Genomic DNA, 23180 nt, shown 5'->3' on the forward strand with positions numbered 1-23180 from the left:
GGACGGGAGGAGAGAAACCACATTTATAATTGGGAAATAATTGGGAATAATTGGGAAATCACCCTCCCAATTATTCCCCCCTTCCCTACGCTAAATGTGCGAGGATGAGCTCCCATCACCCCGTCTCCTTCCTTTTCCACACTCCATCGGAAACTAAAAGTATTTCTTCCCAAGGGTGATGCCGGGGCAGTACCTGTCTCACGTTCTGGTTGAAACAGTGTCTTAGTGCGGAGGTGTCCAAAACCCCATGCTGTTCGGAGAGGAATGTTTCCTGGAGCGGGATGGTCTAGGTGGGAGGAGAGGGAAATGGGAAAACCACTTCGGACGGAAAGCGGGCGTGTGCGCCTGTAGGAGTGTTTTGGTTCCCACCCTCCCGGCTCTCCATCTCCTGAAGGGTGCGGGGGCTTGGGGACGACTCCCAAGCGGGTGCCCAGCCTTTCGCCAGACTGCCCCGGAACTCGCGGCCTTAGGAGGGGTAGGCCTCTGCTCCCCCTCCTCCCTAGGGGCCGCACACCCCCAGACAAGCTCTCCCCGCGCACACACACTGGGGCCGACCGGGCGCTGCTCCCACGCTCAGAGCCCGCCCTAGTGCGTCGCGGGCCCAGCCGCCAGGTCCTTTGCCTAGCACCCGCACCCCCGCCCGCCGCCGAGGCTCCAGATGGCGACTCCTCCAGCTCGGCTCGCGGCCCCCAGACGCCGCCCGACAGCAGCCGGCGGTTGCTCCCTCCCTCCCAGCTGCTGCGGCGAGACAGCGCGCCTGGCAGGGAGGGAGAGCTCCTTTGCAGGATAGGACTGGGGCGGGAGCCGGGCCTCCGCGGGGTACGCCGGAGTTGTGGGAGCAGGGAAGCAGCTCCGCAGGCACCAGGTGAGAATGCCGCCCGGGAGCGCTCAGAGAGGGGGCAGCTTGACTGCTCCCGCACTGCCCTCACACCCCACTCCGACCCCCGCCCTCCCTTCCTTCCCGCCCCAGCACCACCACGCCTCCGCGCTGTGGGCTGGGCAACCGCGACAGAGCACCCTCGGGCCGCGGGGAACCTGCGCGCGACCTCCGGAAGGGGGCGCCCTGCATCGCGGAGCGCGGGCTCTAGGGCAGCTCTGCTTGAGCGTCCGGCCCCGCCCACTGGAAGGCTGTCTTGTCCCGAAAGGTGCCCCCTACTGCCGGAGAGCAGTAATGCCGACCAGCCGCGACACCACTTTTCACAGTTCTCCTCTGTTCTCAACACCCTTTCCTTTCTCGCTTCCCATTTGCTCTTTCCCACCGCACCGCCCCCCACCCCCCTCCGCCGCCCTTGTTTGCAGGGTTACTTTCCTTTTCCCTGACTCCCTGCATCCTGGAACTTTGATCTCCTGCCCCTGCCCCTTCAACCCCTCGCCAAGGGTTTGTCCGCCCTCTGGGGGTGGTGGGAAGGGGAATGTACTTCCTGCCTAGGCTCTGGCTGTTCTCTACAGGTGCCTCCCTGGGTGCCAGAGAAAACAGTCCTGAGAATGGCAGGCTTGCGGAGGTGAGGTCGTTCTCTTCCCGGCTGGTGGTGAGTGGTGCGTTTGGGAGCAGCGCTTCCCCTGAACGCGGAGTTCGGAACTCCCCTTACTGGATGAATGTATGAAGTTCAGTGGCTTGGTAATGATCCCCTTTCTCCCACACTGGAGGGCATCTTCCCCTTACACATACCCTTAAAAACCCTACATCCTCCACCCAGGGCAGTCCTCACTGCAGTCCCCCGAAGCAGTTGTGCTGAGGCGCGGTGAGAGGAGGAAGCTAAAAGGCCGCCTCGCCTGGCGCCCTGCGCGCACCTGACGTCTCTGTAATCCCTCAGCGGTCGGGTGTGTGCCCACAGGCCCTCTGCTGGCCCCTGCGCAGGGCATTAGACCCCAAGAGCACGTTTCGTAAGCTCCCAGCACAAATCCCCTTGGAAACGTTAATCAGAACCAACAGCAAATGCAAAATGTATTTTCATGCCGTCTTCCTTTTAATCCAGAACGTAATTCAGGAAAGCAGCAACAGACAGGGGCTCTATTAATCCCTTACACAAGGAAATGCAATCTCTGACCTACTAGACTCTTTTCTTGCAATTTCACGAGGAATTAGCCTCACTAGAAGCATGTTCAAAGATAGAAAGAAAACTGTGAGAGAGACTTGAGGCGCGTTAGCCCAGTAATGGGGTGCATTTCAATGCAAAGGCGCTCCTGAAGTGGAGTGGATCATTGGCCGGGAGTCCTAAAATTCCGAAGGCGCAGCGGAGTGTGCTTTGGGAGCGCGGGGAGCAGGCGCCTAGTGAGCCCTAGAGGAAACCCAGTTCTCTCTCCTCCGAAGGCTTCCAATCCAAGTGACTAATCTGGGGACTGTCCCCTTGCCACGACTCTAGAGCGGGAGCGACCCACCCGCAAGAAGGTGGGGAAAGGGTTTGACCCCCTGAGGCCTGTACATCGTACTTGAGATTTCTCTATCATGTCCTTCAATCAATCATATTTCCATTCTCCCATTTTATTCAAAACCGTCTTCCAGTTTCCTCATAATCATAATTTGCACCATTGCCTTTTATCTTTGATTAATTAGGAAATCGAGAAAGATAATGAAAGGTCATGCCAATAAATTAGCTTTAGGAACCAACGGACGGGTGCCTGGAGCAGCTGTGTGGGTGGGCACTGCCCACGGAGGCTGGCGGGGGTCGCCTCCTGCGCCGCAGTTTGGGCTAAGTGGAGAGATCCGCTCCAGAACAAACCCAGCGGGTGAAAGCCGAGACCTTTCCCCATAGTAGCTGGAGAGCCTCCTATGAATTTTAGCTTTTCCTGTTTGAGTCCAGAAAAGGGGAGAGGAGAGGTCTTGGGGTAGGGTGAGGGCAGGACTCTGGCTCTTTCAAAGAGGCCTTCCTTCGGGCCTAAAAATCAGATGTTTTTAGGGGATGGCGGTCTATTTCTTCAGGGGTTGGGAAGTTAGGTTCACTTTTTTTGCAACCCTTCCTTCCCTCTCCATTTGCCAATCAGTAAGGTAGAAGGTAGGGAGAGGGGGAGAGAGGAAGAGAAGGAGATTGGGAGATTCTGTTATTCCCATTAGATCAGTTATTCCCTGGCCAGAGGAGAAAGCCTGTAGCACGGAGCTGCTCCTGCTGTGGCAGAGGTAGTGGCGGGTTCTGGATTCATCCCCCCGGCCCCCAACCCCCATAGCCATGAAATCGATCACGCCTCCCAGACGGCTGAGAGCACTTTGCAACTCCTCACAGTTTCGCCCCAGCCTCTTAAGCTTTCAATTGAAAACCAATTAAAGGTTTCTATAAATCTGTTAGCTCTCCTTTTATCTGGAGACCCCTGATGCATGCGATATTGCCCTTTAGATGCCTCTTCCGTGTTTTGTTTTACAATTGTTGTATCACTATAATGCAGTCTTTCTTCCCCTGTCTCTATAGATACAGATACACAAGGAAAGCCAAAGCTATTCAGTCTCCTCATTTGTCCAGCAGCCGAACAGTGGTGCCCTTTCTCTGCTGCTGCTTTCCCTGCTTCGGGAGCAGCAGTCGTGGTAGAAGCAGATGGCTACTGATTGGGGGAGCTTTGTGGCTCTAATACTGAATACTTTATGGAAAAGGACTTTATCGTGCTCCACTGGGCAGATGAACAAGGGGATGAGATTTATGGCCAGGAAAAAGAAATCTTCCAAGTTGTCGCTCCTTCTCACTAGTTCCCTCCTTTGCCTGGGGCTCACAGCACTGAGGAATTGGTTTTATTTTATTTTATTCTCCTTTCTGCTAGCAGTACTCTTTGGTCAGAGTCTGAGAGGACAGGAGACTAAAAGCCAAAAGTTTATGAAAAACACCTTAGATCAGCGATTTTCAACCAATATGCCACAACTTTTTTTAAAACATGCAATACTGACTATTTAGTCAGGGGCACTGACCTCTTTTTCCCTTCGAGTGTCAAATTAAAAAAAAAAAGTCAACAGCCAATGCAACAATAGCCATCTGTGTGAATGAATCAAAATTATACCTATTTTTGTCAGATATGCAAAAAATATAATTTGGGGGTGTGCCACAGAATTTTAGTAATCAGTTTATGTGTGCCGTCAGATGAAAAGGGTTGAGAACCATTGCCTTAGATTGTTGTTGCTGTACCAGCATTCTCTGCCCTCAGGAAAAAAGCAGAAGAGTCAGGTGTTGAACAGTGTTCAGGAGGCCACGTTTTCCTGGATGGTAGCTGTGAGGAAAACACTATCATCCATTATCCTATTGTCCATAGAGAACAAAAAGATGTAAGTGCTCCCATCGGAACAGTCAGAGGAGGACGCTGGTATTGAAGGAGTGAGGCAGTGATGGGGCCCGTCGTGTAGATATGCTCACCCACTCTGAAAGGGCCTGAGTTGTAGGGATGATTAAGGGGTGTCCGTTAATGTAAGTGTTTGGGCTCCCAACTGAATTTTCAAGCTCTGGGGAATATACAGATTCCAACCTTCCACTGGAGGCCTAATTCACCATGTCCGGGGCCATGACCCAAAGATACACAGAAATGCTCCCAATATGCCTCCTGTTGGCCAAGCACAGAAATGGAAACCAATCCAAGACTGGGTCTTCCACTCTGCTTCACACTGACTCCTTGTCTCCTTAATATGTGAATATGGGAAATGTCATTTTTGACAGAAGAAACATTTGCTGAGCACCTTCCACATTCTAAGCTCCATTCCTCTGCCTTTCCTATTCTTTTCCTTGTCCCTAGAAATTGCAGCGGAAAGGACAGGAGATGCATGGAGCTTCCAGAAGTGTTACCTAACTTTCTGCCCCGAGCTACTCTTCCCAATTCTGTGCACACTGCCACCCCACATATTGGCATGCACCTGCGCACATTGTTTCTGTCTGAAGAAGAGAAAAAGTGGAGCAGGAGAGGTACAATTTAAAAATTACATTTACCCAACATTTCAAAGTGGCAGACACTAAGGTGCTTTAAATAATTAACTTTTTTGGCTCTTACTATATGCTAGGCTGAATGCACTGCCATGCTTATCGTATTCAATTCTTATGACCTTTTGAGTTAAGTAGTAGTATCCCTAGGTCACAGGAAGCAGAAGCGCAGAGTGGCTAACTAACCCAAGCAAGCAGTCCTGCTGATACGTGAGCCCAGGCTTGTCCTTGCAATACTCTTAGCCACCCTATGAGGTAAATGTTGTTTTTGCTATTTTACAGACGAAGGAACTGAAAATTCAGAGAGGGTAGGTGATTTGCTCAAAGACACACAGCTAGTAGACTGCAGACCTGAGTTCAAACTTGTTTCGGATTCCAATTTTCTTGCTCTCCACCGACTGCCTCTCGGGTCCTTCGGGAGAAAGCTCAGTAGGGGCTCCACAGCTGACCCCTGACCCGGGTCTCCTACCCGGGCGGGACGTCTCGGGCCGAGGTGAACGTAAAACGTCTGCTCCCGGCTTCCACCGCGCCGAAGGGACGCGCAGCCGGGCCGCGCAGGCGGGACACGGGTACCCGCCGCCCAGCCCACAATGCCCCGCGCACAGGCGGGCGCGCGCGTCGGGGGCGGGGCCTGGCGGCGGGCGGCCCAGAGCCCGCCGAGCTCGAAGTCCGGGTGCCGACGTGTGGGGCTGCAGCCCCGGGCGCCGTAGTGCCTCGTCCCGCCCCGCTTCCCAACTCGGGCGTGGGGGGAGGGCTGAGGCTGCCCGCCCTGGTTCCGGGCCCGCCCGCCTCCAAGTCCTCGTGCAGAGCCGCGGCCCTTCGAGACGGAGGGGGGCCCCCGCACCACGTGGAGGCGCGGCGCGCGGCCCGGGGCGAGCTCCCGCGTGCCCCAGCGGTCTCGGCCCACCCAGGCCTCGGCGTTCGGGCCGCGCCGTCGCTCGTCGGCAGTGCGTTCCCGTGCTCTGGCCCCACCGGCGCGACGCCTCAGCCCTGGCCCGCCTGACTACCCCGCTGCCAGCGGGCGCCGCTGCGGGGCCTGGAGAACGGCGTCCCGCGGGGCCCGGGGGAGCCGCCCGGAGCGCCAGTCGTCCAGCGGGAAACCGCTCGCTCCTCCGTGAAGAGGGAGGAGGGCTGCGGCCTTTGGCGGGCGCTTCCTTCGGCGGTGAACAGGACTCCTGGCCACCTTAACGTATTCCTCCCGCCTACTCTATCCTGCAGGACGTCCTGACGAGCTCCCTCGAAACTCGAGACGGGCTCGGCCTTCACTGAGTGGCTTTGACCGCGGGGGCCCAGTGCAGCCCCCAGGTTTTCTGAAGGGGAGGCCCAGGCAGTGCTGGAACAGCAATGGCAGCCTGCACCGGCGTGGGCCTGTGTGACGCTGCGGTCCGCGCTTGCTAAGTGCCAGCTGGGCCCTCACAACCACTGTAGGGACAGGGTTCCCTTCACTGCCCCGGTTCGCACCTGGAGGCCCCAAGCACAGACGGGTGGAATCAGGAGTCGGGATTCATTCAAACGCTGGCCGCCTCCTGATGGGAGCTTGTAGCCTGAACCTGACCTGTTGCCCCTTCTTGGTCGGTTCTCCAGACTTGTAACTAAGGAGAATGTCTCTTAATGAAGGTAACTGAGGCCCCCCTGGGATGCCCAAGGCTGAACTGAAACTAACCCAAGCTCTTGGAAGTAATCTCTTACCATCTGCTCAGCAACAGGCTTTCCAAAGTGCGCTCCCCCTCTTTTGTTCACCGAGTCCTCACCGAGACCAGGGAGGCCACTCTTGCCAGCCTTTGTTTACCTGAGGAGGAAAACCAAGGCTGGGAGAGGGCTCTGTCTGCCCAGCCGGTGAGACAGGACAACAAGGCCCACAGCCTGTGAAAGGTGGTCGGGGGACCAGCCGGGGGCCTGCGCAGGGGACGAGGGTGGTGGTGGGAGGAGCATAGCTGTTCCTGAAAACCCAGCCCTCCGGACGCCTTTCCTCTGGGAAAGTGGTCGCCTAGCAGGAGACAAGTATTGACACTATTTCCAAGGAGGTGATAGGACGTTGGAGAAGGCGCAATATGTGACTGGCCCTTGAGTGGGCTTGGTCCCTGCTTCGACCTTCGTGGGTCTTGGAGTGTCCAGAGCATACTGCTGCGTGGTCTCCTTCTGCCCCGTGTTCGTGGTTTGCTCGCGCTGCTTCTAAAAGAGTGACAGCCAGCTGAAGGTGGCTTGTTTTGTTCTGTCCAGTGCCCTGCGGCGCCAGAGCCCTGCACACTTGGCGAATCATCCCAAACAAATGTAATGGGAGTGGTGTCTATCTTTTCGTGATGCTGTGGGGGTGGTGCCCTCCCTGGATCTCTACCAGAGACCTCCTTAGCCTACACTGAAGCCAGCCTCTGTTGTTTGGCCTTCTCTGCACACTCCACTCTGTTGTGGTGCCCTTTACTGAGACATGGACACCGCAGAATTCAGACAGGCATCGTCTGGGTCTAGCAGGCACTTCTTGCCTTGCCTTGCCACCCAAAAGTTGGGCCCAAACTCAGCTGTGAGTGGCTTGGGGGATAGAGCAGCTAATTCAGTCCCCCAAGTAGGAAAGGGAACTTGCTGCCCTCTCTCAGCCCATTGGTTTCCCCCAGGCTGTTTGCACAAGTTCAGAGGATCTGTGCTTGTCTGGGAACATGAACTTCCTAGGGTCTAAGGTAAACTGACTCTAGAATGTAGATAATGCTGTGTGGCATCTGATCTCATGCACAAGGTCCCAGATACAAAGATCACATGTAGAAAACATATTCTATAGAACTCTCTTCAGTTTTGCTTCTCCGGAACCAACTGCTCTCTCCTACGACTTCACACAAATTATTTTCTCAAACCCATCTCACACAAAAACATACAAAAAGGAGCACTGACTACTTTATGGACATGAGTCAGAAGAATGACACATCCAAAAAGTTATTTTTTAATTGCTACCCTCAATAATAATCACCCCCAGCCTTCACACGTGGGACCATATCTGATCAGGTATAAACTTGTTCAGACCTAAATTGAATTCTAGGCCTTCAAAAAGTCTCAACATCCAGGTCTTTATAGTCAATATGTTTATTCTTATTTACAATGTGTGAATGATTTAATTTGACAATTCTGGGTATGTATTCTTAAAATATGGGTTTTCCTTAAAACTTTAAAGGAGATTACTAATATCTTGGTTATCTTTACATTACATTACCAGATGGCTACCAAATCAATCTGAGAATTGGCTTTTCAATCAGTAAGTTCAAGAAAACAAATATATTTTGATCCCCTTGCCTATTGTTTCTGCCACTTTAAAATTTAGGTAACAGGTGGGAGGAGGGTAGTAAACAGTAAAGGGAGCCAAATATATGATGATGGAAAATGATTTTACTTTGGGTGATGGGCACACAATGGGATATACAAACCATGTATCATGGAAATGTACATTTGAAACCTGTATGATCTGATTAACTAATATCACTCCAATAAACTTAATAAATAAATAAAATAAAATATAGGTAGTGTTATTTATAGTAGTCATGCTATTACTATTGTTTGTGACCAGTTGACCTTGGAATTCTTTAAGAGACCACTTCTCCAAGTGTTAGAATTGAAAAAGATTTAATTAAAAACTTGGTAGTTTTTATTTGCTTATGAAAATCTGTTAAAAGCTATTGGCTTTCTCTGCAATGTTTGGGGAGACATTCTCCCATTGTTGCTACAGTAATAGCTCTGGATTAAATAATGAAACACTATTTGTTTGAACTTAAATCATGAAAGTTGGTTTTCATGAAAGATAGACTCAAACAGTCCAATCTGCAACATGAACAGAGGAGGCACTTTGGGTATGAGAGCATAGTTTGTGAAGAAATAAGCTGTATTTCCAAGGCTCTCATAAAGCAATGTGAATCATCACTGTGTAGTAACTACTTAATATCTACTCCCACAAACCCTTTTCATTTCTTTTTTTGCCTCTCTTTTCCTTGGAGAAAATTAATCAGGTATCTGTCTCTCTCTGGCTTCAGGGAAGTATGCCATGGACAGATTCCAAGCTAGAATGTCCTGGGCATGTTCTGCCTAGACCCCATCCCAGGAGAGGAATGGTTTATGCTGTTCATCTCCCAGCAGTCCAATGTACAATCTAAGTCCATGCCTCAGAAGGCAAGCTGGGTCCAGGTGCCAGGGAATCTGCCCAGTAGGTACACACTGGGTGTAAATCCGCATATCTCTTTTTAACTCAGGAATTACATAGAGCCTAAAATGGAGAGGAAGTGAGGTGAAACTCAGGTACTGAGTGTTGGGATAATATCCCTTTTCCTGGTTGTTCAAAGAAATCTGATGTACAGCCTCTCAAACTGATGACATTCCTAAGGCCTAGAGTCAATTTTCCTCAAAATATGATGTTCCCTTCCATTTTAGATTGCTAGGCACACTTGGATCCCCATCTGCCTGGAAAGCCTGTCCACCAGGATGAGGAGGCCCAGAGTGCCTGGATCTGACCCTGCCTACATTTCCTTCCTCCCACCCTCCTCCTAGCACTGAGATCTTTTCAAGGACTGCAGTGTCTGACTATGGAAAAACTTTGTAATCTGCAGATTTGACAGAAAACCTTGCCATCTCTCTAGATACTCATCTGGGAAGGGATATGAAAGCTGAGAGAACCTAGGGGGTCAGGATTCTGGGTACTGGATGATGATCACAGGTCAAAGACAGGTGAGAATGAGGCATCGATTTTGGATCTGTGGTAGTTGCCTTTAACTCACCTCAGTTGCTAGTCCTGCTGGAATTCATACTCATAAGCCATTAAGCCAGCTGACTATAACCCAGATCCAGGAGAGGAAATGAATTACACAAAGTTCTCAAAGACCATCCAGCTTGCAGCTGAATTCCAGCAGAGTGTCAGGTAGAACTTGAGAACCCTAAGAGAAAAGGTTTTAAACTTGAGAAAGGCAGGTTATAATCATAAGAACAGCAGCAGTTATAATGGTAGCAGCAGCAACAGCATTAAAAACAGCTACCATTTATTGGAAAAGAGGAAAAGTGTCAGGAGTTGGGAGCCTAGAGTCCTACCTCACAAGCTACAGAAGTATCTAACCTTTCCTTAAGTCTCTTGCTTTCCCAGGACCAATATGGGAAACACTGATTTATCACCTAATAAACCAACAGTAATACTTAGTGTAAGGAACAGACCCAAACTGAAGTTGCCATATATATTTATTAAAAAACAAAACAAAACAAAACAAACAAACATTGTCTGCTTTCTTGGTATCCCTCTTGATTTCACGTGTTCTTCCTTCACCATGATAAATGTGTGTGTGTGTACACACGCGCGTGCGCACACACACACACATATCAACAAAACCTTTGCTGGTACAGAACTTTGGAAATGGGATTTTAGCAGAGGATAAAATAGGACCTGGAAAAGGATAAAAAATGTGTGTTCATTCTTATAGGGTAATAATCCTTCTAAGTGGGTTATTCTTAGAGACTTTACCTGCCTCCTATCACAGAGGTTGAGATATGTTGGGCCCCATTTCTCTACCCTGGGAAGAGAAAGGATATGTGCATTGTAATACTCTCTAACGATCAGATTTCCTTTCTTGCCCTTTCTTCATCCTCTCACTTAGGTCATAAAAGTCACCACTCAAGGATCATTCATTCATCAGCCTCTCTCCAGCCTTCTCTTCAAAAACAATACTGCAGTTGTCTGCACATATATTGTTACCATAACCGCTGGAAACCTTGCTACAGTGGACTTAGGTGAACATACCCTCACTCTTCATAGTCATCCCTCTAACTAATTGGAAATAAAATCCCAGGAAAAAGAGCTCCAAATATATGAATAAACCCATTGTCCCATGTGAATTAAATAAAAACTATTGACTGAGGTGCACTTTTACAGCATTGTTTAAGGCTAAATAAATGCCTCAAGCCTTCATTTAGTATCAGTGAATTCCAGAAAGTGGTAATGCTGAGTGATTTCAAAGTAGTTTAGGCACCATTTTATCGCATAAATTTCTAGAGAAATAAACATAATTTGTAGGTTTTTCAGCTCCTATCAATGATTGCCATTTACACTATATTACCAAGTAAATATGTATCACTTAAAATACTAGAAAACCCTCAAAATAGGAATTTCTAGCTTAATCTTGCTCATATTTGCTTTTTTGTTATGTCAGTCATTTAATACATAAGACAAAGAATTGATTGGATTAATAAAATGTTAGAAAACCTTTTATTTGGGGATTTATTTTTCTGAGATCAATAGGGGAAATCTAATCATAAGGGCAGAAAAATGAAGCAGACAAAATGTCATCTAATGGTCACCTTCTCAAGACATCTCTCCCCTTTTTGATGTATAGAATCTTGGCTATTTTCTACTTGAGATTTGGAAGGTCAAGCTCCTCCACTCCCAACTTAAGTGTCGGAAGCATTCTTTATTTTATACAAACTGGAGTCTAGGTTTCAGTACCCCAAAGAAGACATAGTCTAAGACATGACCTTTATATTTAAGAAAGGAAAAGCCAGGGGAAAGAAAAATGCCTTCCATTTAAAATTTAAGGTTTTCTAGAATGTCCACATTCTGGAATAGATGCTTTTATATTTAGAACATGTAATAGAAAATTTTTTTAAGTGGCCTGCATGGGCAGATGATTAGAGAAAGGCAAACTTCCTGTTCTCTAAGTAACAGCAAAAGGAGGCTCTAAGGAATGTTCTGTTCCATAGTTTAATGGAATTCGGTTTGAGGGCAGCTCCCCAAAGCCCACACATACCCCGCCCTTTGCTTTGTGAGACTAGTTTCCAAGGGACCACAACTCTCTTATGGCTACTTCTTTATCCAGCTCTTGTTTACACCTGTGCCTCCTCTTTTATCCTTTCCTCCTCCTCTGAATTCACTTAAGTGTTTGGAGACCATTTTTTTCACCTTGTGGATTATTGTTGAGATGTTTGAGGCAATTCTTTTGACGTTTCTAATCCTCCTCCCCTTTCTTTAAACAAGAGATGGAGGGTGAGAGAGAAGGGGTGGCAGGGGGAAGACAGGGAGAGAGGTGAATGGAACATCTAGTCATAAGACAACTGGTAGCCAAATGCAGTGATTCTCATATATGGACTGTGAGAGCCCTCAGCTTTGTGCTTTGGTCGTTACATGAGTTGTCCTTAGCCAAACTATTTAAAGGTGTTCACACATGTATAAAGAGAAATGATATGTTAAGACAACTGCAGTTTGAAAACTTTCTCTGAAAAATCAGTAGTTAACCTGAAAATTAAGAGAGAATTACCCTTCATTCTCCCCCCACCCCCTATATATAGGGATTTTTCAGCCCTGCTTTTCCCGAGTCCCAGGTAATCCTGGGCAACGCTGTCTGTCTGTCTGTCTGTATCTGATAGGAAGGACTGCAAATTTATTTGTGGGGGCTGACCAGGGGCTGTTGAAATGTGAAGGGGACGAAGGAGGGAGGGGCGGGGAGGGGAGAGACAGAGAAATAGAGAGACAGAGAGACAGACCAAGGAGAAAAGAACTCACCTTTTCTGGCTTTTTTGGACCACAGGCACCGGCGAGGAGAGGTGCTCAGGGCCTCGCTGCCTCAATGGGTTCCCGAAGGAGGTCTCAGAGCTGCGAGAGAGTCAAACGAACACCATGAGCACCTTTCTTTTGAAGCTGCTGTTTGCCAACCCATAACCCACTACCTTATTCCAGCACTGGATAAAAATGAGGCTGTCTTCTCTCCTCCTTAAATTGGGGTTCGGCTTCGTCCAGTTCAGCTGGCTACACATCCGGCTTATCCTAAAGCTAACTGATTGTCCTCTCCCAGGTAAGGTTTTTTGGGTGGGGCTGAAGGAGTAGGACGGTCAATACCACTCATAGGCCTTTCTTCCCTTAGGATTAGAGAGTTGAACGGCGAAAAACATACCTCAAAAATTTCCCAGCGAAAATGTGTTGCGGCCCCAGTGGAAGGAGTCAACTTTCAGGCTCTGAAAGACCTCAAGTCGTTAGCGTCAGCCGCTGCCCGAAAGGGGCCAGCCAACACCTCTAAGTGGCTTAGCGCGCAAAATCAGGCTCCCGAGGTGGCAGCGGTGACTCCATCCACTCTTTTACCACCGGCTAGACGTGAAAAGCTCCCCGGAGCACATCTCGGTAATGATTTTTACATTGACTCACCCCCCACCCACACGCACACCCAGAAGTCTTAGAATGTGGGCCTCCCTCAACATGAACCCCCTCCCTCCAGGACCACGCAGAATGCGTGGGGCAGAGGGCGGAACAGCGGGGATAGCTTGAGTGTACAGCAACCTGGGTTCATCCCACCCATCTGTCACCCCTTCCCCCGCCCAGGTACTTGTGTCCTGGGACCAGACGAAGCCTGTACATCCCCTTAGGAAGTCTGGCAGCATTCCCACTTTATTGTCCTTGCTCCATCTCCAGCTCCACAGAAAGACTGGATCAAGTTCTCACCAAAGCGCATCCTTTCTGAATCTTGCTTGGAAGGGCTTGGTGGAGTGAGCGCTCCTGGAGAGAGCTGGAGCTGTTTTATCGGCCCCAAGCAACTAGCCGCTTGAACCAGCGACGCCTCAATAGCCAGAGAATCCCTTGGGGCTAATCTGAAAACACCCTTCCCAGCATAAAACTCAGGGAGATGCGCGTGGGCTCCACGCGCTCGCTGAGTGGCCACCTTTCTGTCAGAGGTTCTCCAAGTGCCAGGGGAAACGGGAAAAGGCCATTTCCACTTTTTTTGGTACTTCTTTTTAGGACCCCGAAACTGATTTCCCCCTCCTACCAGTCCCAGAGGGGCGATGCTTTAGGAGGAGGAGGGCCAGCCACGCTCAGAGAAGCGTTGTCACTTGGGGAAGGAGCTCCAGACCTGCGGGCAGCCGGCAGGCCGGAGAGAGACCGCTTCCAGGCAGGCAGCGCCGGAGGGAGCGCCCAGCCCAGCAAAGAGTTAAAGGGAGGGGACGTGGGCTGTCACGCGTCATTGGGCAGATTATGTGCAGCAAACAAAAAGTGTGTGTCTGCGTGCCAGTCAGTCACTGCATCGGGTCCATCTGTACAACTCTCATTCTCTCTCTCTCTCCTCTCACTGTCCCCTCGTTTCTCGCTCCCCATCGCTCCATCTCTCTTTCCCCTCTTTAGGCAGCGCCTACTACACAGCAATACCAACACCTCTTGACATGGAAATACACTGATACAATAGGCAAAAGAAACAGTCGACAGCATCTCTCGGGGCCAGGTGGCGTTATTTGGCCGATTCTATCCTGACCTTATTCCTGGTAAGTCTATTTGCATGGATGGGGAAGGGGGATGGGAGGAAGGCTGGTTTCCTGGGAAGAGTGGAAAATTTTGTCCTCCGTTTCCTCAGTACCCAGAAGGGGGGAAAATAATTGTAGAGGGGATCTCTGCTGCCAATAACATTATACAAAGGGAGGAGCTGGTGGAGAGCACTTTGCTGGAGAAGCGAAGGACTGGGGAGCGCGCGACCGCCAGACAATGCCTGCTTCCAGGGGCGGGCAAGCGGCCGGCGGCAGAACCGGCTTCCCAGCGAGCTCCGCCGGCTCTGGAAAGGATGCCCGGGAGGATGAGAACCTGGGCCCTAGAAGAGGATGCTGAGCTGTTAAAGGCTGGGTGGCAAAGGCCACCGCGAGCGGGCGGACCAGTCCAGGCTTTAGTCTCGCCCTGCGATGATTGTGACCGGCTCGATGCTCCTGGCGGCCGCCACTGCGCCGTGGTCCCCTATTAGGGCGGTGCGGAGAGGACCTTTTCACCGTATTGTTAGGTAAAACTGCATTTTAATGATTGTGTCCCTGATGTTGCCCGACGTGACGGGGCGACCTCCCAGCACAATGAAACGTTTGTTTGAAAGACACTTTAAAAAGGAAGACAAAAATTGGGGCATAAAACGCTGAGTTGGGGAAATTGAAAAGGAGAGAATAGGATTCCGTTGAAAAGGAGATGAGAGGTTCTGGAGGATTTTTACAATATATCTAAAATTTGAATTGGCGATAAGAAACGCTATCTTGTGTGTGGTAAGAGTGCCCAGGGATAGTTGCTCTATCATAAAGTAAGTTTCTACTTTATGAATCTTTCTCTTATTTCTGTCTGGCAGATACAGCCATTTACTTGACATTTGGGGGGTGTAGCAGAGTGAATGAAAAAAGAGGCTGACCGAAGTTTCATGCTCTGTTAGCTGGAAAGAAAAAAAAAAAAAAAAGCAGTACCTTGTAATCACATTGGCAAAATTATTTGGTTTATAGACATTCAGATAAAAATGGACATTACTAATATTATCCCATAATGAACAGCTTCTCAGGAAAAGAATTAGGTCTACTCTTTCCTGCTACTTAAATTATACAAAACATACATGAATTTCTGCCTATGGTGGCATTATCAGGGAAAAACCAACTTGAGGAATCTTTTAATCAATCAGAAAGTGAGCAATGCAGTTAGTTCAAGGCAAGTTTAAATTTTAAATAACAGGTTTTTTAAATGATCAATATTGTAGGCAGTGTCCAGTGACAAAGGAAAAAAAAAGTCCAATGATAGCTTAATAGAGAGCCCTCCATTGGGGCATTACTTTCTAAATTGATGCGGATTAAACAGCTGGAGCGTCCACCGAAGTCTGCTTAAGCGGGGCTGCCCCCTCTTGCCCAGAGTGGGCTGTATTTAGGGAGCAAGAATCCAGCAGTCGCTACACACGCGGTGCTTCAGACAGGGGACACTTCGGACCTGCCTGTACCTTTTCACTTCATGAGGCACGTGTGACTCAGTCCACCCCCTTGTATAACAAGGTAACTGGGATTCACCCTCATCCATAAATAAGCATGTTGAGAAAAAAATAATTACCTCTGCTTGCTGCTTTTAATTAAAGCCTCGGAGGGACAGTGTTGGATTATGGTAATGAGCAGACATACGTCCTTTCTTGTAGGCTGCAGAGAAAGGTTAGCTGACACGGAATCAGTGGCCCTGACACTCCACTTGAAATCCATTCGCCATGCTTGGCTGTCTCCACCTGTTCGCTAATGCTGCTCCCCTCTTTGGAAGAAAATAAAATAAAATCAGCTCCCAGGCACCCAGTCCAGTACATATGAGAAAAGGAGAGGAGCTTTCTCCCAAAACTTAGAAGTTTCTTTCAGTCAAGAAAGTCTATAGGCTATTAAAAAACATTATTGCTTTCCCCTACCCTCTCCTCCCCACAAATCCTGCCCCATCCTCCCCCACATCACTGCAAAAAAAAAAACAACCCCCAAAAACCCTGATCTTCCCTAGCCCTGTGCTTTCTCTCTCACAAGCAGTTAGTCTACCTTGAGCTGACACTATTCCAATTTTTTAGTTGGCATCTTCAAAATATGCCAGATTTAATCTGCCATTGGCTTTATTTCTGAAATAAGAGCTATGCAAAAAACCAGACGAATTCAAGAAAAATCTGTCGAGTAGTTAAAATGTTCTGTCTGGATTCATAATGGCAAAAAGAGTAATGTACTTCACTTCGGTGTCCTGTGTGTCTGTCTCTAGTGATGGAGGAGTCAGGCATCCAGCGAGGCATCTGGGATGGAGATGCCAAGGCTGTCCAACAGTGTCTGACAGATATTTTCACCAGCGTTTACACCACCTGCGACATTCCGGAGAACGCTATATTCGGTCCCTGCGTCCTGAGCCATACTTCCCTGTATGACAGCATAGCTTTCCTAGCTCTCAAGTCCACCGACAAGAGAACAGTTCCTTACATCTTCAGGGTAAGTCTTTGCTGATGCTGCTTAGGGTAGGAAGGTAATGTCCATTTGAAAACTGACTATTATTCTAATGACAAGCTGAGACAGGTTGTGAATGTAGAAATTGCAGTAATGTGAGGCGTCCTGTTTCACACACCAAAAACTGAAAAGGAAACATTAAACTGAAATCAGCGTCCACTGATTTTTCTGGAATAAATGACCACATTTGGTTTGGAGTACCAGCTGTACCTAAATCAGTGGCTCAATCCTGGGCTTTCCCGACGATGATACTGACTCTGGGAAATTTCGGGAGGCTGAGGCTATTTGCATAATAAGTAATTTCTGTAAGTATGGGAGCATTTGCCTTCCAACATAGGGTACCTCTGTTCCCCTAAATATATTACCCTTTCTGGGAGAGGTAGCTAGTGCCAAGAGTTTGTATTTGAATAAAAATGTTAATGGTTTGCCAATAAAACATCATTAAATCCAGATGTTTTAGCTTGGATATAGAAGTCCTCTTCTCATTCTTTCTTTACAAAGAAGAACGAATAATTGCTTAAGTCAAAGTTAAGATGAGTGAATGCCATGAGACAATTTCTGAGATCTAAACTTTTCACTTCCAAAGCAAACAAAATTCCCCCACATTTTTGTAGTATGGAATAATTTAGAAGTAAATTCTCGAGACATTAACACTAATTTGAACTGGAAGAAGAAATTTCCTCATTTGATGTTCAACCAATATATGAAAACTCGACTTAAATAATCTGTATGAAAATCTGATGACTTAAATAATCTTTGATCCAACGTTTCAAAGAAAATTCTCTTGCCTGCTGGTTACAAACAAGAGGATGGATGCCACCTTGGGTCAAGTTTTTGAATCTTGATCTCAGATAATTCTTTGGAAAAGACTGACGTGTAGGAAATGGCCCTGCTTCCTCTGGCACTATTCTCTCCCAAGAGTCTCCCTCCCCAAACCTCTTTCTTCTTGTATTCTTTCTTTTTTTCTAAACTGTAGGTAGACACCTCAGCAGCAAATGGTTCCTCAGAAGGTCTCATGTGGCTGCGTCTGGTCCAGTCAGCCAGAGATAAAGAAGAGCAGAACCTTGAAGCCTATATAAAAAACGGACAGCTGTTTTACCGCTCTCTCCGAAGGATTGCCAAAGATGAGGAGTTACTAGTTTGGTACGGCAAAGAACTGACTGAGTTACTCTTGCTCTGCCCCTCTAGACCCCACAGCAAAATGAATGGTAGGTTGGCTTTCGACCCGCGTGTGGGCCCTTAGCTAACAGAGGGGAGAAAAGTAGGGAGCGGCGGGGTCTCACTCTGGCTCCTGGGCTCGCCTTTCCTCTCTTTGGGCGTCTCTTAGGTCTCTTAGGAAGCTTCTGTGATCTAGTCTGTAATGAAGCTGGGGCAGATAGGTGAGGATAAATCGGGGGACGCTTGGCTTAATTACCGCCCCCCCCCTAAATCAGGAGGGAATGTTAGATCAAGTCGTACAGGATCCCCTTTTTTTCAGACACTGAGGCCCTGAGAGATAAGGTGGATTTGTGAAGGGGGTGATGACAAACTGTCCTGGAGACGATCCTGAGTAATCATGTGGTGTGCGTGTGTGTGCCTGCGCGCGCGTGTGCGTCTGTGTGGTGTTTGCTCACTAAGCAGGGTCGTCCCCTTACACATGCCTGGAATGCAGCCAACGTTTCCAGTTTGAGTTCCCCTATGTGGCGCATCTGCGCTTCCGCTGCCCCAAGAGAATTCACAGCGCTGATAGGAGCCCCCAAGACGAACAGGGTGGCGGCGTGGGCACCAAGGATCACGGGGGCGGCGGCGGCGGCAAGGAGCAGCAGCAGCAGCAGCAGCAGCAGCAGCAACATGAGGCACCCTTGGGCCCGGGCCCCAAGTTCTGCAAAGCCGGCCCATTCCACCATTACCCGACCCCCTCCCCCGAGGGCAGTAACCCTCCCGCGACTGGCGGCAGCGGCAACTCGAAGCCATCCACGGACTTTCACAACCTGGCCCGGGAGCTGGAAAACTCCGGGGGAGGCAGCAGCTGCTCCCCGGTTCGGAGCCTCAGCAGCAGCAGCAGCAGCAGCAGCGGCAGCGGCCACCAGGAGGCGGAGCTGAGTCCCGACGGCAGCGCCGCGGGCCTGGGCAAAGGGAAGAGGAAATTCCCGGAGGAGGCGGCGGACGGCGGTGGCGGCGCGGGGCTTGCGGGGAGCCGGGGCCGCTTCGCCGAGCGGCCCCTGCCCGCTTCCAAGGAGGACCTGGTGTGCACGCCGCAGCAGTACCGCGCCTCGGGCAGCTACTTCGGCCTGGAAGAGAACGGCCGCCTCTTCGCGCCGCCCAGCCCGGAGACGGGCGAGGCGAAGCGCAGCGCCTTCGTCGAGGTGAAGAAGGCGGCCCGAGCGGCTGGACTGCAGGAGGAGGCAGCAGCCGACGGCGGGGTCGCTGCGGCCGACGAGCAGGACGCGGGCGGCGGCGGCTCCTCCACGCCCGTGGCCGCGTCGCCGGCCAGTGCCGAGAAGCTGCTGGCCCCGCGGCCCGGGGGCCCGCTACCCAGCAGGTTGGAGGGCGGCAGCCCCGCTCGTGGCAGCGCTTTCACCTCGGTGCCGCAGCTGGGCGGCGGCGCTGCGGGCGGCGCGGGCGTGGGCAGTGCGGGCGGCACCGGCGGCGCGGGCAGCTGCCAGGGCGCCGCGTCGGACGAGCGCAAAAGCGCCTTCTCGCAGCCGGCGCGCTCCTTCTCGCAGCTGTCCCCGCTGGTGCTGGGCCAGAAGCTGAGCGCGCTCGAGCCGTGCCACCCCGGCGACGGTGTGGGCCCCACCAGACTCTACCCTGCCGCTCCCGACCCCCTGGCCGTGAAGCTCCAGGGAGCCGCAGACCTGAACGGGGGTTGCGCGGCCCTGCAGAGCGGCGGCGGAGGCCTTCCCAAACAGAGCCCCTTCCTCTACGCCACCGCCTTCTGGCCCAAGAGCTCGGCGGCAGCGGGGCCCCTGCAGCTACAGCTGCCCTCGGCGCTCACGCTGCTGCCGCCCTCCTTCACCTCGCTGTGTCTGCCCGCGCAGAACTGGTGTGCCAAGTGCAATGCCTCCTTCCGCATGACCTCCGACCTCGTGTACCACATGAGGTCGCATCACAAAAAGGAGTACGCCATGGAGCCCTTGGTGAAGCGAAGGCGGGAAGAGAAACTCAAGTGTCCCATTTGCAACGAGTCCTTCAGGGAGCGCCACCACCTCTCCAGGCACATGACCTCCCATAATTGACACGAAAAGGACCCCAGCTTTCCACGCGGCACGTCCACGCACAGCACAGCGAAGCCACCTGTAGGAACAAACACGTGAAGGCATCCGCCACCTCCTTGTGACCTGAGACATTGCACCCAGAGAGACAGTCACATCACATACATACTCTCAAACACGTGTGCTCCTCCAGTAATCTCATTCAAATTTCTACCCTCCACCTACACCACACACACGCACACACGAGACAGGATGGTGGAGTTTTGATTGGGTGGGTTGTTTGAGGGGTTTTCTTTTAAATGCACGCATTTTCACTTTCCCCAAAAACAAAGGTACATTTTTAAAAATGTCATATATTGCAACATATTGATGCATTTGTCATACGTTTCTACTTAAATTATTAAGCACTTACAGTCTAGATGTAATAATTGTATGTAAGGGCAAAATTTATTTTAGATATAAAGTAAAGGAGGAGAATGAGATGCTTTCTGCATTTCTTGATGACAGTTTGTGTTCTTACAAAAATAACAAAAGAATAAAAATGGGGGTCACCATGCAATTGAAGTTTCCAGGGGAAAGTGCATGTATCATGAAATGATTATGGACTTCAATGAAGAATGTCATCATTATGTAAATATGTATTTCCTTTTAATACAAAGTGTAATTTTGTGCCAGTGAAATGGAGTCTGAATAGTTATGTGTTTCTTTTATCCCTGGAAAGATTTATTAAACTTTATAGATTATCTGGGTATGTTGGATGCTTTGACAATAAATGACTATTTTCTTCAGAGCAATTATTTGGAAAGTGTTTTTAAAAAGACTTTTGTAGCCAAGAACTTCACTTTGAGGAGATATCATGTATTTTCATTGAGTCCCTGAAAAGAAGAGATAACAGGAGAGGGATGATACACCCTGCCCCACTTCCATTTATTTAAGACAATTTTGAGCCCAAAAGAGAGAAGACGAGGTTTGGTTATTATTTGGAGAATCTTTAGCTGGAAAGCGGTGGGCATCTTGATTAAAGGACAAAGCATTTAAACAGAGATGCCTGCGGTGAAGCTAACTTGTCTGTTGGACTTCAGTATTCTTCTCAGCAGCGGGATAATTAGCATCTTCACATGTGACCAGAGACAATTTTCAGGCCTGGATCAGAGAAACCAGAGGAAAAGCCCACTTAAGTTTCTATTGGTGATGCCTATATGGAAGAGTATCTTGTCCTCTAGAACCGGTTAGCATTCTCTCACTACCCATTAAGAGACCCTATGGAGAATTTCTTTAGAAACCAAAGTGAAATGACCACAGTAGTCTGCATTGCAGGGCTCAGCTTTCCTTCTAAAGGCTTGAGCAGCTGCACAGCTTCTGGGAAATACTAGCCCTGGAGTATTACCATACAGAAGAACCAGATAACTTTCCTCCTCTCCCTGTCCTTCCTTTTATGAAAAGTCCCTTTGTATTCTTCACATACTGACAACAGATCTTAGTTAAATAGAGTGTATGTGAGTGTGTGTGGTACATCCAGCTACCATGAGATGCAAAACTAAATGGATGATCACCCTTTAGGTATTAGGATGGCATGAACTTAATCCATGGGCATCTTCAGAGTCACTCTGTGCATGCTCTAGCTACAGACATGACACTGGTCAGATCACAGGGGTTCTTTCCCACTTTCCCCCTTCCTGCACGTCTTGCCAACCCTCCCCCATCAGATGGAGGACACTTGTGAAGGGGTCTGAAATGAGAAACTTTCACACGTTCTCATTGTAGGCATTCAAAGCTTTTTCCGAAAGGGATTTTAAAGACTTCATCATCTTAGCGTGATTACAGAACAACTTATGATGAGGGCAGGGAGCAAGTAACGACCAGAGGCAGGGCAAATAGATGTATTCATAGTGTGACCAAGGTTGGTGAAAATGCAGACTGACTTTCTTAAGATCACCCAAGGACTTTTTGTACTATGTATTGTTGAGGCCTGCTCTCACTTTTGCTAGGCAGCAGTTGGATAATCTGAAACACTAGTCCCCAGCAATGTGTGGTAAGAACAGCAGTCTAAAATTGCAGTTCCAGCTGCTATTCATGACTAGTATGGCCCTGCGTCATTATTGGCATCATTCGATTTACCTACATCTTGGTTTTCTCATTTGTACAGAGTGAGGCAGGTTCTACAATCTTTAAAGTACTTGTAGTGAGGAACTGATTTTCTAATGGTTAACCGGGCTTCTATTAAACATAAAGGGGGCTTTGTGGAGAAAAGAACAAGACTGGTTGTGAAGCAATCAAAGTTGATGGCAAGAATTGAGAAGGATATTTGGGGCAAATGGAAAATGGGCTTCGGAGATCCTTAAATCACACTGCTTTACAGGCTGACTAAATTGCCCATGCCTGGAACACTAGTGGATCCCTGAAGAAAGTTTCTTAAAAACAAACAAACCTCAGGTTGTCTGGGGCCTAACTGTAAAAACAAACAAAAAAACAAATTTGAATGCCCTTTGTTATGTCCGATCCTTCCAGAATCTCTTTTTCACTAGTTAGCTTTACTACCTGGTGGGGATTCAGGAAGGAACTTAGGTCTAAAACAATCTAAGCCAATACTGTTTTTTGATAAGTGCTTCCTCACAGTTGGGAATCACATTTTTTGAGGCATACATGTAGACACTCCCTAAGCTTCCCATGTGTTTTCTTTTGTATGGTCATTAACTTAATCACACAATCAGGAAGAAAGCCAAGCATTGGCTAAGCTACTGCCCAGGTGCTCCAGGTAGGTGTGTTGGGGCAGACACTTTAGGGCCGGGCAGCTATGCTGGTCTGTCTGCCCGCAAGACCTTTTGGGCAGGAAGTAGCAAGGGAAGAGTGCCCAGAGCTAGTTTCGCCCTCAGCCAAGACAAACTGACAAATGTTTTATTTTATTCCTGCATTTTCAAGCTTTTGGATGTATTTTAACTCTCTGTGTCTGAATTTTCTCAGATGAGTTTCTAAATTCCATAACCCCATCCGTCTGCCCAGCTAACTGAGGTCGCTGGCTGAGGCCGTGGGCTTAGTTGTCTGCACACAGCTGCAGGAGAAAAAAGGTCACGGGGTCATGTCGACTTGGAGCTACTACGAAGTCCCGGCAGGTGGCCTGAGTCCCCAGCGCCAAGACTGCAGGTCCTAAGTAGAGAGAGGGAAAACTGACTGGTTGTCGCACCAGCATTTGTTGCGTCCCTGTCAGAGGCAGAATGTCTGGGGATGTAGCGCCAGCGATCTCCAAGCGTGCACTAGAGCAGATCCGACTCCCTCTCCTCATTTGGCGTCTGTGAGTTGGGAGACACCTGTATTACCCACGATGTGCTTGCAGGGTAGAGTATGCCCATAGACGTGTGGGAACCAGAGGACGCGGATAGGG

General features: G+C 49.4%; 1 protein-coding gene across 6 annotated transcripts; it reads left to right on the forward strand.

Annotated features, from left to right (window-relative positions):
- The first annotated feature begins 1457 nt into the window (after positions 1 to 1457).
- Positions 1458 to 20580, forward strand: PRDM8 (PR/SET domain 8). Of its 6 annotated transcripts, XM_053923308.2 has the most exons (8): positions 1458 to 1618; positions 12416 to 12679; positions 12749 to 13002; positions 13996 to 14132; positions 14364 to 14635; positions 16372 to 16592; positions 17584 to 17815; positions 18225 to 20580. In XM_053923308.2, the coding sequence occupies exons 6-8, from the start codon at positions 16374 to 16376 to the stop codon at positions 19823 to 19825; spliced, it is 2052 nt and encodes a 683-aa protein (XP_053779283.1). In that variant the 5' UTR covers positions 1458 to 1618; positions 12416 to 12679; positions 12749 to 13002; positions 13996 to 14132; positions 14364 to 14635; positions 16372 to 16373; the 3' UTR covers positions 19826 to 20580. The 6 variants fall into 6 exon arrangements, with proteins under 6 accessions (XP_053779283.1, XP_053779280.1, XP_053779279.1 ...); XM_053923305.2 differs by lacking the exon at positions 14364 to 14635 and having other exon boundaries at positions 12733 to 13002; XM_053923304.2 differs by lacking the exon at positions 14364 to 14635.
- Positions 20581 to 23180: the final 2600 nt, after the last annotated feature.

This window comes from Desmodus rotundus, chromosome 4 (genome assembly GCF_022682495.2).
Source record: "Desmodus rotundus isolate HL8 chromosome 4, HLdesRot8A.1, whole genome shotgun sequence".
Taxonomy (NCBI): Eukaryota; Metazoa; Chordata; class Mammalia; order Chiroptera; family Phyllostomidae; genus Desmodus; species Desmodus rotundus.